Source organism: Engystomops pustulosus, chromosome 4 (genome assembly GCF_040894005.1).
Source record: "Engystomops pustulosus chromosome 4, aEngPut4.maternal, whole genome shotgun sequence".
Lineage (NCBI taxonomy): Eukaryota > Metazoa > Chordata > Amphibia > Anura > Leptodactylidae > Engystomops > Engystomops pustulosus.
Genome location: NC_092414.1, coordinates 138,723,764 through 138,737,083, shown reverse-complemented (window position 1 = coordinate 138,737,083; position 13,320 = coordinate 138,723,764). Strand labels below are relative to the sequence as shown.

General features: G+C 44.1%; 1 protein-coding gene across 4 annotated transcripts in view; it reads right to left on the bottom strand.

The window, feature by feature from the left end:
- The window catches only part of TMEM266 (transmembrane protein 266), a 31,646-nt gene that overhangs the window by 7,670 nt on the left and 10,656 nt on the right, over positions 1-13,320 (bottom strand). For all 4 annotated transcript variants that reach the window (XM_072147678.1, XM_072147679.1, XM_072147680.1 and 1 more), the window contains 6 exons: positions 12,363-12,436; positions 12,169-12,225; positions 11,874-12,012; positions 11,662-11,777; positions 10,941-11,118; positions 11-73 (listed from right to left, as the gene is read on the bottom strand). In XM_072147678.1, the coding sequence (XP_072003779.1) occupies positions 11-73; positions 10,941-11,118; positions 11,662-11,777; positions 11,874-12,012; positions 12,169-12,225; positions 12,363-12,436 (627 nt within the window). The remainder of the gene's footprint in view (positions 1-10; positions 74-10,940; positions 11,119-11,661; positions 11,778-11,873; positions 12,013-12,168; positions 12,226-12,362; positions 12,437-13,320) is intronic.

Sequence of the window (13,320 nt, the reverse complement as noted above, 5' to 3'; positions counted from 1 at the left end):
AATTACTTACCACTACTGGCTTCATTATAATACTGTGTTATATAATTATTCATGTCATCCTTCATAATTGCTTCTGCAAAATAAAGAATGAACAATTGAATTTAATGTGAATCATCAATATATGTTTTTGACAATAGTTATTAGAGTAGATACAATAGGCTGAATTTATCATTTGCATTTCAGCAGCAGTGTTTTATGGTCATCAGTCTCTATATGTTGTCTCACACATTGCTCCTGTAGACTTCCCACCCATACACATACATACTGGGGGAGAAAACCACCGCCAGATACTTCCATTTCTCAAGGCTTCCTCCTGTGGTCCAAGAGGTGCCATGATCAGTGCTATTTTAAAGTGAAATCCTTGGTTGCCAGTACTACAGGGGTAGAGAGAAGGTGTGGATAGAGATGTATTGTCATTGGAGCTCCTGCACTGGGTCCCCTGATTTTGCCTCTTCAGGAGACCCTGAAAGGAAGCTACAATCCAAATTTCTCCTTCTTATTATTATATTGATGTCCTCAGGATGCAAATATGATTGAAACTTGTGATACAGCAAGGATGAATAAGTTACTGCTTAAATTGTCATGTCAGCACTCTCCGACATATATGTACAGCTCCTCCCTCCCCCACTGATGTCAGTTCACCAGGCTGTGACCTCTGAAGGAGCAGGAGGGAGAAGCTGTACAGGAGCACAAAGGTGCGGGATCAAGAACTGATCAGTCTGCAGCACAGACAAAGTCACATGTTGTTTTTTGAAATGCATCCAAACCAAAGCCCAACTCCTGGGATTAGACAGAGGATTCTGTCAGGGTGCAAGTTATAACACACAATTATATTGTAATGCAAATGCTTAGAAAGGCAGATTTGCAGGTGTGATGGGCTTCTGCGACCTGTCTTTAATGAAAATGAGTTCCCTGGTGACAGGTTCCCTTTAAAGAAAATCTACCATCAAAATCAAGCACCACAGCAAGTCTTTGAAGGATCCCACAGCTCTTTTTAGAGAAGTTGGAAAACTGCCTAAAATGATCTAAAACCCTCAATAAATGGCACTTTGCATTTCAGGTACAATTTATTCCAGCATTCTGGGGCAGACATAAGGGGAGCTCTATCAATCTATGTATTACATCTAGAGATGAGCGAACACTAAAATGCTCGGGTACTCGTTATTCGAGACGAACTTTTCCCGATGCTCGAGTGCTCGTCTCGAATAGCGAACCCCATTGAAGTCAATTGGAGACTCGAGCATTTTTCAAGGGGACCAAGGCTCTGCACAGGGAAGCTTGGCCAAACACCTGGGAACCTCAGAAAAGGATGGAAACACCACGGAAATGAACAGCAGGGGCAGCATGCATGGATGCCTCTGAGGCTGCTTAATCGCACCATTATGCCAAAATTATGGGCAACAGCATGGCCATGACAGAGTGACAGAATGAAGCTAGATAGCATCTAAAACATGCAATAATTGACCCTGACACTATAGGGGACGGCATGCAGAGGCAGCGGCAGCAGCGGCAGGCTAGAGAGTGGCATGGCAACATACCCTAAATGGACTCAGGCTTCAAACCAATGGGTGGCAGAGAGGAACCAAAGGAGGTGAGCAAGAAGCGCTCAAATAATATCGGTACATGATAAAAGTTTGCCAGTATATTTTGTGGATTACACAGCAGGGTGGCGACAAAGTTAACATGGAAGCCATGAAAACAACCCAAAATTCTGCCTGACACAGCTCGTTTGATAAGGGGACCATGTATGGAGGCAGTGAACTAGTAGTAGATTAAAGGTGCTGCAGTTAAAACTATGTTAGTTGGATCTTGGCATGGAGCTGGCGCTCCGCTGCCAGGCGAGCTTTCGCCAATCCAAGCCCCTGTCTATAGGCTACTCCCCAAACAGCACTTCTAAGAACCTTTTGTATAAGATCAAGTGTAGTAGCGTTCTTATAAGTTTAGGATATGGCGGGTGAGGGGAATGTAAACAGCTGCGCAAGAAGCGCTGAAATAATATCGGTTAATCATAAAAGTTTGCCAGTATATTTTGTGGATAACACAGGAGGGTGGCGACAAAGTTAACAACTTTGATGTGGAATCCATGAAAACAACCCAAATTTCTGCCTGACACACCTCGTTTGATAAGGGGAGGATGTATGGAGGCAGCTATATGGACGACTTTTGGAGGTAGCAATGGAGACAACGTGTGGAGGCTGCTATGGAGACAATTTAATTTGGATAGTGCCTGTATGTGGCAGTCCCAAAAAGTTTTCAAACCAGAGGAGCAGGTAGGTGTCCCTCCAGAAAAATGGAATAGATTGAGTGCCTGTATGTGGCAGTCCCAAAAATTTTTCAAACCAGAGGAGCAGGTAGGTGGCCCTCCAGTAAAATGGAATAGATTGAGTGCCTGTATGTGGCAGTCCCAAAAATTTTTTAAAACAGAGGACCGGGTAGGTGGCCCTCCAGAAAAATGGAATAGATTGAGTGCCTGTATGTGGCACTCACAAAAATTGTTTCAAACAGAGGACCGGGTAGGTGGCCCTCCAGAAAAATTAAATGCATAAAGTACTATAGCAAGAGCCAGTGGGCCCTGTCAAAAAATAGCCAGTTTCCTCTGCTTTACTGTACAAAGAGGAGGAGAAGGAGGAAAATGAGGAGGAGGAGTGGATCAATTATTCAGGTTGAGCTTCCTTCACCTGGTGGAGATTGGAAATTCTGAGAAATCCAGCCTTTATTCATTTTAATAAGCGTCAGCCTGTCAGCGCTGTCAGTCGACAGGCGTGTACGCTTATCTGTGATGATGCCACCAGCTGCACTGAAAACCCGATCGGACAAGACGCTAGCGGCAGGGCAGGCAAGAACCTCCAAGGCGTACAGCGCCAGTTCGTGCCACATGTCCAGCTTTGAAACCCAGTAGTTGTAGGGAGCTGTGTGATCATTTAGGACGATGGTATGGTCAGCTACGTACTCCCTCACCATCTTTCTGTAAAGATCAGCCCTACTCTGCCGAGACTGGGGACAGGTGACAGTGTCTTGCTGGGGTGACATAAAGCTGGCAAAAGCCTTGTAAAGCGTACCCTTGCCAGTGCTGGACAAGCTGCCTGCTCGCCTACTCTCCCTCGCTACTTGTCCCGCAGAACTACGCACTCTGCCGCTAGCGCTGTCAGAAGGGAAATACTGTTTCAGCTTGTGCACCAGGGCCTGCTGGTATTCATGCATTCTCACACTCCTTTCCTCTGCAGGGATGAGAGTGGAAAGATTTTGCTTGTACCGTGGGTCCAGGAGAGTGAACACCCAGTAATCGGTGCTGGAATAAATTCTTTGAACGCGAGGGTCACGGGATAGGCAGCCTAGCATGAAATCTGCCATATGCGCCAGAGTACCAACGCGTAAGAATTCACTCCCCTCACTGGCCTGACTGTCCATTTCCTCCTCCTCCAACTCCTCTTCTTCTGCCCATACACGCTGAACAGTGAAGGACTCAACAATGGTCCCCTCTTGTGTCTCGCCAACATTCTCCTCCTCTTCCTCCTCCACCTCCACCTCCTCCGATATGCGCTGAGAAACAGACCTGAGGGTGCTTTGGCTATCAACAAGGGAATCTTCTTCCCCCGTCTCTTGTGACGAGCGCAAAGCTTCCGACTTCATGCTGATCAGAGAGTTTTTCAACAGGCCAAGCAGCGGGATGGTGAGGCTGATGATGGCGGCATCGCCACTGACCATCTGTGTTGACTCCTCAAAGTTACTCAGCACCTGACAGATATCAGACATCCACGTCCACTCCTCATTGTAGACTTGAGGAAGCTGACTGACCTGACTACCACTTCTGGTGGAAGTTGACATCTGGCAGTCTACAATCGCTCTGCGCTGCTGGTAAACTCTGGATAACATGGTCAGTGTTGAATTCCACCTCGTGGGCACGTCGCACAACAGTCGGTGAGCGGGCAGTTGGAGGCGGCGCTGCGCTGCCCTGAGAGTGGCAGCATCTGGGCTGGACTTCCTGAAATGCGCACAGATGCGGCGCACCTTCGTGAGCAAATCAGACAGATTGGGGTATGTCTTGAGGAAACGCTGAACTATCAGATTTAACACATGGGCCAGGCATGGCACATGTGTCAGTCTGCCGAGTTGCAGAGCCGCCACCAGGTTACGGCCGTTGTCACACACAACCATGCCTGGCTTCAGGTTCAGCGGTGCCAGCCACAGATCAGTCTGCACCGTGATGCCCTGTAATAGCTCTTGGGCGGTGTGCCTTTTGTCGCCTAGGCTCAGCAGTTTGCGCACCGCCTGCTGTCGCTTAGCGACGGCACTGCTGCTGTGCCTAGAGCTACCGACTGATGGCGCCGTGCCCACGGATGGTAGTTCGGAGGAGGAGGAGGCATAGTAGGCCTGAAACACCTGGACCGAGGTAGGCCCCGCAGTATATGACCAGCCCCAGGGTCAGACTCGGTCCCAGCCTCCACCAAGTTAACCCAATGTGCCGTCAGCGATATATAGTGGCCCTGCCCGGCAGCACTCGTCCACGTGTCCGTGGTCAGGTGGACCTTGTCAGAAACGGCGTTGGTCAGGGCACGGGTGATGTTGTCTGACACGTGCTGGTGCAGGGCTGGGACGGCACATCGGGAAAAGTAGTGGCGGCTGGGGACCGAATACCGAGGGGCGGCCGCCGCCATGAGGTTGCGAAAGGCCTCGGTCTCTACTAGCCTATAGGGCAGCATCTCCAGGCTAAGCAATCTGGAGATGTGCACATTAAGGGCTTGGGCGTGCGGGTGGGTTGCACTATATTTGCGTTTCCGCTCCAGCGTCTGGGGTATGGAGAGCTGAACGCTGGTGGATGCTGTGGAGGATCGTGGAGGCGACGATGGGGTTTTTGTGGCAGGGTCCTGGGCAGGGGGCTGACTATCAGCTGACACAGGGGAAGGAGCAGTGGTGTGCACGGCCGGAGGTGAACGGGCTTGTTGCCACTGAGTGGGGTGTTTAGCATTCATATGCCTGCGCATACTGGTGGTAGTTAAGCTAGTAGTGGTGGAACCCCTGCTGAGCCTGGTTTGGCAAATGTTGCACACCACAGTCCGTCGGTCATCCGGTGTTTCCTTAAAGAACCTCCAGACTTCTGAAGATCTAGCCCTCGCCGCAAGAGCCCTCACCACGGGAGCTTCACTAGTTGACACATTTGGCGCTGATGCACCAGCTCTGGCCCTGCCTCTCCGTCTGGCCCCACCACTGCCTCTTCCAACCTGTTCTGGTCGAGGACTCTCCTCCGTCTCAGAAGCACTGTGTTCACCCGGCCTCTCAACCCAGCTTGGGTCTGTCACCTCATCATCCTCCGATCCCTCAGTCTGCTCCCCCCTCGGACTTCCTGCCCTGACAACAACTTCCCCACTGTCTGACAACCGTGTCTCCTCATCGTCGGACACCTCTTTACACACTTCCACTACGTCAAGAAGGTCATCATCACCCACAGACTGACTGGTGGAAAACCTGGGCATCGGAAAATTGCTCAGCAGCAACCGGACAAGTGGTTTGTGACTGTGGGAAGGGTCCAGAAAACAGTTCCTCAGAGTATGCCGGTTCAAATGCCAAATTTTCCTGGGAGGGGGCAGACTGGGGGGGAGGAGGCTGAGGTGCAGGAGCTGGAGGAGTGGCGATTTCGGTGAAATGGGTGGACTGCGTGGAAGACTGACTGGTGGACAAATTGCTCGAAGCATTGTCAGCAATCCACGACATCACCTGTTCGCACTGTTCTGGCCTCAACAGTGCTCTACCACGAGTCCCAGTAACTTCAGACATGAACCTAGGGAGTGTAGCTCTGCGGCGTTCCCCTGCTCCCTCATAAGCAGGTGGTGTCTCACCCCGCCCAGGACCACGGCCTCTGACCCCTGCAGTAGTTGGACGCCCACGTCCCCGCCCTCGTCCTCTACCCCTAGCCCTCGGGTTAAACATTTTTAAAATGAGAGTTATAACTTTAATTTTTTTTTAACTTTTTTTTGTGTTTTTTGTTTTTTTTTGTTTTTTTTGTGTTTTTGAGTTTTTAAAACCAAACGATGCTATCCTATTGCTATGGCTATTTTCTAGCCAAGTATGAAAGCACACTACTATGCCAGATGAGATGACACTGAGTTATTAAACAAAATAAACGTAAAATAAAAAAGGACAAATGGCAGACTGTGCCTAATTGAAATCCAACCCCTACTAAATTTTCCCACTTCGGTCTTTGCAATGGATATGTGCGTCACTAAGCGCAAAACACAGCGGTCGCAAGTCTCACTACAAATTGCTCACAATTGGCTAGTAGATGCACTGCAGCAAGTACAGCCACCAGCAGATCAACCAGAAATCAAATATATAACGCTACTGTAGGCGTAAGCCGTTTGGATTCTCCTATGGCTATTTTCTAGCCAAGTATGAAAGCACACTACTATGCCAGATGAGATGACGCTGAGTTAAACAAAATAAACGTAAAATAAAAAAGGAAAAATGGCAGACTGTGCCTAATTGAAATCCAACCCCTACTAAATTTTCCCACTTTGGTGTTTGAGGTGGATATGTGTGCCACTAAGAGCTAAACACAACGGTAGCAAGTCCCCCTGCTAATTCCTCACAAAATGGTACTAGATGCAAATAAAAAAAAAAAAAGTAGAACGTTATTGTAGCCCTAAGAAGGGCTGTTGGGTTCTTGGAGAATCACTCCTGCCTAACAGTAAGCTAATAGAACACCCTAACGCTTTCCCTGACCAGCAGCAGCTCTCTCCCTAGCGGCATCCAGACACAGAATGATCCGAGCAGCGCGGGCAGCGGCTAGTCTATCCCAGGGTCACCTGATCTGGCCAGCCAAACACTGCTATCGACGTGTAAGGGTACCACGTCATGCTGGGTGGAGTGCAGAGTCTCCTGGCTTGTGATTGGCTCTGTTTCTGGCCGCCAAAAAGCAAAACGGCGGGAGCTGCCATTTTCTCGAGCGGGCGAAGTATTCGTCCGAGCAACGAGCAGTTTCGAGTACGCTAATGCTCGACCGAGCATCAAGCTCGGACGAGCATGTTCGCTCATCTCTAATTACATCACCTAAACAACCCCGAGCAGCGTCACTGCTACCCCTTGCCTGAAATAGGACTATTTATTTATTCTGTAAACCAGAATTAGAAGAATATTGTACAAAATAAGATGATAATAAATTGTGATAACAGTGTTGGATGTACAACTCCATAATTTATACTCTATATAAATGGGCAACATTTTGGACTTAAGGCTAAGAAGGCTGTTTTCTGTTCAGTTTGCATTAGACCGAAAACCAAAACGCTATTATGCATAGCATCTGTTCTGAATGAAGAGCATCTAGAGAGCACTGTGCAGTTGGGACTGTAAGGTTGCACATTTCACTCTGTGGCAGGGATTTCCATTATAAAGAAGGAGGCAGTCAGTATTTGCAGCGCAGCCGCACTGATATACAGCAGAGGGACCTGTGTCCTTGCATCTCTTAACATTCCCATGTTGCTATGATTTTTATTAATCTTATCAATGGTACAGAAATTACTGTATCTCTTAGAGTACTAGGGATCAAAAGCTTTGTGCTGGTAAAAATGCATTATTGGCAATGCTTGTGGTTTATCGTTTTTTAAGTGCTTTATATCTTTCAAGAGTTGGGTACCAGTAAGAGAGTTACCCACGTGGCTTGTGGTTTCTCAAATGTAAAGAGCTGCAGAGTTTCAGGAATGTTCCAGCTTCCCAGCGAGCCATATATCCCACAGTCCTCTGGGAACAGGCATGGCTCTGTACAGCCCTCTGCGGTTTACAGGTGAAACAAACAGATGTTTTCTGTTCAATATTTTCTCCACTCTAAATGACCTGAACCACAGAGTATAACTGCTTCGCATCCTGAAGACAATCACAGTTGACAATAAGATGGAATGAGTCTGTTTTTCCGTTCAGGTCTAAGGTTTAAAAGCTTTCTTGGCCGTGTTGAGGTTGAATTGCCTGGAGTCAAGGGAGGGCCGTGAGCTAATGTAAGTTTAGGATGAGCATGAGTGTAGCTCTAGGCGGTTAGACTATACGAATCATGCACAGCTATCTGATGCTCTTTCCATTGCTTTCATCTATTATTCTATGACCACACAGACCTATAAGCACAGAAATTACTTACTTATTTGTATGTAAATAAATAAAGGTAAGTAAGGAGCCTTTATCAGACACCCATAAAGTTTGCCAACCATACGAATGAGCGCATGCAGATGAAGTCACAAACTTCTGTTTTTCCAGGATTTTTAAGCACATAGGCTACATGCACAGTAGGGTATTTTTTTTTTTCAGCTGGCACACATCACTATACAAGATCAAGAAGATGGTACTCAGCACTATCCTACCTCCCAATATACACTTACCATTTGTATATACTTTTTATACATTTTTGTTGTGTTAGTGGAGGTGCTATTGGTAATGTGCAGGGGTCCGACCTGTACCGAACAGTTTCATATCAATCATATCCAGATTTGTTCCAGATTTGCATCACGTGTCTGGTGTAGGGAGAGTTAGTGCTTGGCATTTATTTTATGGTTACACATCACTATATCTTTTCAGGTCACGGATTCCATGTCCCTGTGCAGGAACCAACAGCGGTGATGTTCACCCAGCTTCACAGGTCGTGCCAGACATACTAAGAGGCAGGATCAATTTTATGACAGGCCTGGTTTGGTAGAATGTCACTATAACCTGTCCCAGGCTATGGCTAACAACCATAAGTATGTGTGCCAAATAGTCACTTGGAACGTGTTGGCATTTTACCCTGTTGATTCAGACATACACTAAGTAGGTGTTGATAATTTTTGTGCCGTGAAAAGAGAATTAAATAAACGTGTTTATGCTGGAAGTTCAGCTTCGGCTGGGACATTCCATGTGCAATAAGGTTTGGTGAGCATCAAACTTTATTTTTTTTAAAGTTATTGCTATATAGCCAAAAACAGCCTAATGCCCCTTAAGTTCTTTAAAAAGAACAAGTCTTCAGAAGACAGGCATCACTAGGCTATTGTTTATTCACTTTAAATATGCCTTTGCTGAACAGGGTTAATCTCAAACAAGTGAATGGTAGTAAATGCAGTGCCATCGCGCTGAATTTATTTGCCATTGCTTCCCCGAAATAAATATTAGCATATTCATATAGAAATACAGCAGCAGAATTAAGCTCACTGCATAAATACAGCCCCAGAACCATACATTCAACATCATAACCAAGCTCCGTAAATATACAGCTACAGTGTCACCAATTATTTTTTCATATAAACAGTTCCCCCAATGTTATTTGTATATATGCAGTCCCCAAATATATTTGCATATATACAGGCGCTGTTAAAGGGGTTTGTCCATGAAATAAAAGGTCTCAGATTTCTTTCTGAAGTTTACACAATAAAGATAGTTTTATTGCTAGGTAAGGGGTTAAAAATTTAGTAAATTTTAGCTCCTATCACTCAGTGATGGTAACTGTAAAATCACTGTGGGTGGGGACTCTCCAAGCAGACTCTTCATAATCTCTGTGTGCTGTGAGATACAGTGTGCTGACAATGTGCTTAACTGGTACAGGTTTATCTACACTCTCTACACTTCAGGCAAGGAGGCAGCGAGCACTGTAGTGTGCAATTGAGAGAAGCTATTCATGACAAAAATCTGACTATAGTCAGAAGATTCATGGTCGTATACAGGGAAAACCAAGATTTTGACTGATAGAGACAGGTTGGAATTAGATCTATGAAATGCTATGTTTTTGTTAATAACATTGAATAAGAGAATGTGTAATTTTGTTATCCTGAGTATTCCTGTACTTGTGGGAATACCCCTTTAATGCACATACATTGGGTGCTCCCCAAGGGTTTTTGCAGCCATATAGCGCAGCATAATTTCCATACATGCACCGTGCCCCCTTTATTCCACAGCACATACATTCTATATATACTGTGCCAAATTTATTCCATAACATATATATTATGCCCCCTTTATATCATACAATATTTAATGTGGCCCTTTTCTCCCATGGCCTACTGGATATGTTTAATGAAGTTGGATTAAAGGAACATGTTTTTTTTACTGTTGAGTACTGCTAGATCTTTGTATTTGAATTATATAGTTACATTTACCAAACTGAGCTCTATCTTCTGTGCAAAACACCTCCCTGCTCCACCGATTCCACATGCAAAAAGCCCCTACCTCTCAATATGTTCTGATTTGATCTGTGTACTATTCTGGCTCTAATAATAATAATAATAAAAAAAAAGAAGTAGTGCCCCTATATTATCTTTGTGGAATTTATAATAATTTATTTTCACAGATAATGCCATAAGTGGCCACTAGATTGAGAACAGGGACGTCAATCTCTTTGTTCACTTCAATTGGAGTTTCTAAGAATAGATATGCAGGGAGAATTATTTATCATGAAGGTCCTCCAGAAAGAAAAGAAGAGAGCTGTGCATGCAAGGACACCTCTCACTGCAACAACCAAACAGCTTATTAAGAGTATGGTCACAGATGATGTTTGTATTGTGCATTGGGTCTGGCTTAGCCCAATCAATTATACATTTCCATTGAAAGGCATGTGATCGGCAAGCAGCACTCTGTGTTTTGCACACACCCAGATGCAGAAGTATGGGCGGTGGGCGTAGAAAGCAGGGCGTCTGTGCTGCAAATTGGTCCATATATAGGACCTGCTATCTTTTGCAAAACGGCCTTCCGGCTCCCTCACACTGCATAGAGACACTGCATCCTGCATGACCAGGTCTCATAAACTTCTATGGGGGCAGTTATCTGACTGCAATTTGTGCCACCGGATCACAGCTCCCAATACAGTCTTGTAAATGGAGCCTTACTGTACCGATTCTGTTCTGTTGAAATATGGACCCTTGTGGTCCGTGATGAATTATGGCAGCCAACAATGTAATACACATGATTAATATAAAGGAACTGGATTACTGTGCACTCACCATGTGAAAGCTCTGTTATATTTTCTGTTGCTTCCTCATCAGAATCTCTACCCGCCACAACCTTGAAGCGGTCATTTTTGTTTTGAAGCTCATGTGGGAGTTTTAAGGCTCGTTCCCTTTCAGCAACCAGATCTAAATCTTGCTGTGCGAGGTGAGCTCTCAGCTGACGAATTTCAAACTAGGAAAGAGAAGTGAGCAAATGTAGAAAGATTAAATGAAAGTTATGAAAATTAAAAACAAATATATGCATCTTATTTATTAAAGAGTTGAAATCACGTTTGTATATCACAAGTGTCACATGAGTAGCCTACTCCTGTATACAATGTCAAAAGCAAGGGATTGAAAGAGGAATGAAATCACTGCAGGAATGAAACCAGGAAAATGATGCCACCTTGTGGTCCAAAACTATAATGCAATGTGTATATGAAATGTAATGGACACAGATTATTTACTACAAAAATGGTTGAAGAGATTTTAATAAATTGGTCATGTCAACTCAAAATCCTTATTCGTTACACTGTTTCTTAACATGACAGATAAAAAAAGAACAGGGCAGCATTCACCAAGGTCAAATCTTGTACTTTCTTTATTGCACAGGATCCTTTAGAAAGACCTCGCAAGTCCTAAAATACTGCAGGAAAGGATTTTTTGGAGTTAGTAGTCTTATTTCACGGTATGTATAGACAATGGAAATTCTGGGCCATTATACAACACGACTCACTGCTTGCTCCTGGCACATCTGTGTCAGTCTTTCCAACTGCTCCTCCTGGATTAGCTTCGTTTTCTCATACTGTTGCACAACAATTTCCATCTCCACTTTGACAGGCAAGACATATGCTGCAAAGGAAGGAGTTGAATGTGGATTTAGCCAAAATGCTCATATTAAAGGGATTTCAAAATGTGTATTCCACTCATCAGTAAAATATCCTTTACCATCAATAATTCTCTTCACTCTCCATATCCGCAGAGAAATAAAGAGACTGATGGCATCCCATGGACTACTAGGTCCATTGGCTACTGTAGATGCCACCATGGGAGCAAGTGACAGAATGACGATGGCTCCATCCAATACCTGTCAGATACAAAGATAATAACATTATTGTATCAGAAAATGAAGTAAAACCATAAAGCTTGTAATGCAATGGTTTAACGGTATCTGGGGCCATTTGTGTGGTAGATGGTCTTTTTAACAAATCAAAAGCATAAGAAAACCCCCCAAAAAACTCACCTCTACTTTGTTCTCAATATACTCCCAGATACCCAGAATAATGATTCTTAACACGGTCTAAAAAAAAAAAAAAAAAAAAAAAAATAGACCAATTTACATTTTCTATGAGTTTTATCATTTATTATTCCATGAACACAATACTGTAAACATTTCAGGCTAAATATTTTAAGAAAAATATTTAAATAAAATTTTACCTCCACAAAGAACATGGAAAGAATTGACAGACTGATCCAGTGAATGATCCCTGAACACTGTGATGCATTTGCAACTAAAAATGGAAAAATTAATATAGAATGTAGTTAGGCAAAGTAGAATATGCAGAGCTCTAGGAAAGATATTATAGTGGTGAAAGGGTTGTCACACTTCCACTTCTAAAATATACAACCTGGAGGAGTTTATACGCATTGTACGCATACGCAATCTTATTTACAATACAATAGTCTTAAAGAGGTTATCACCTATCCACCGGATTTGTGATAAATGTATGAAATTGGGCACCAAAAATGAGACCCCAACCGATCACTAGAATAGGGGGTTTACATTTTTTCTACAGCTCAAAGGTTTTCCGCAATGAAAGGCAATAGAATAGGCCATGAATGTTCCACATTAGGGAGCTGAACTGCAATTCAAAATATAGGCCATGGACTAGAATTGCACCACATCTGGTGAAATATACAGATTGCAGTGAATATAAATTGACATTTCTTATTGACCTAATTTTACTACTGACCAATAAGCATTTAAAAAAAAATTGAATAATTCTATTTAGAATGAAAGAAGTTTTACAACCTTAAAGAACAACTGTATAAAAACTTTTGCTTAGCTCTGCACTAAAATAAGCAATTCTCTAATTTACACTCATTAGCTATTTGCAGCCGTTTGTCAGCTTGCAGTTACCTTATCTCTCTGGCAGTCTTTGTTTAATAACAAATAATAATAATAATAATAATCCCTTTATTTATATAGTGTACACATATTATGCATCTCTACACAGAATTTGCCAAATTTGTATGATTAGTTACCATGGGGAGAGAAGGGGAGAAGGGTGTTGTTGGGGGGGGGTTCACTAGCACATGCACCTCTCAGAGGTGTTGTATAGCGTAGGTGGACATGTTTTAGGGTGCGTTCAAACTGCACACGTGGTAGCAATGC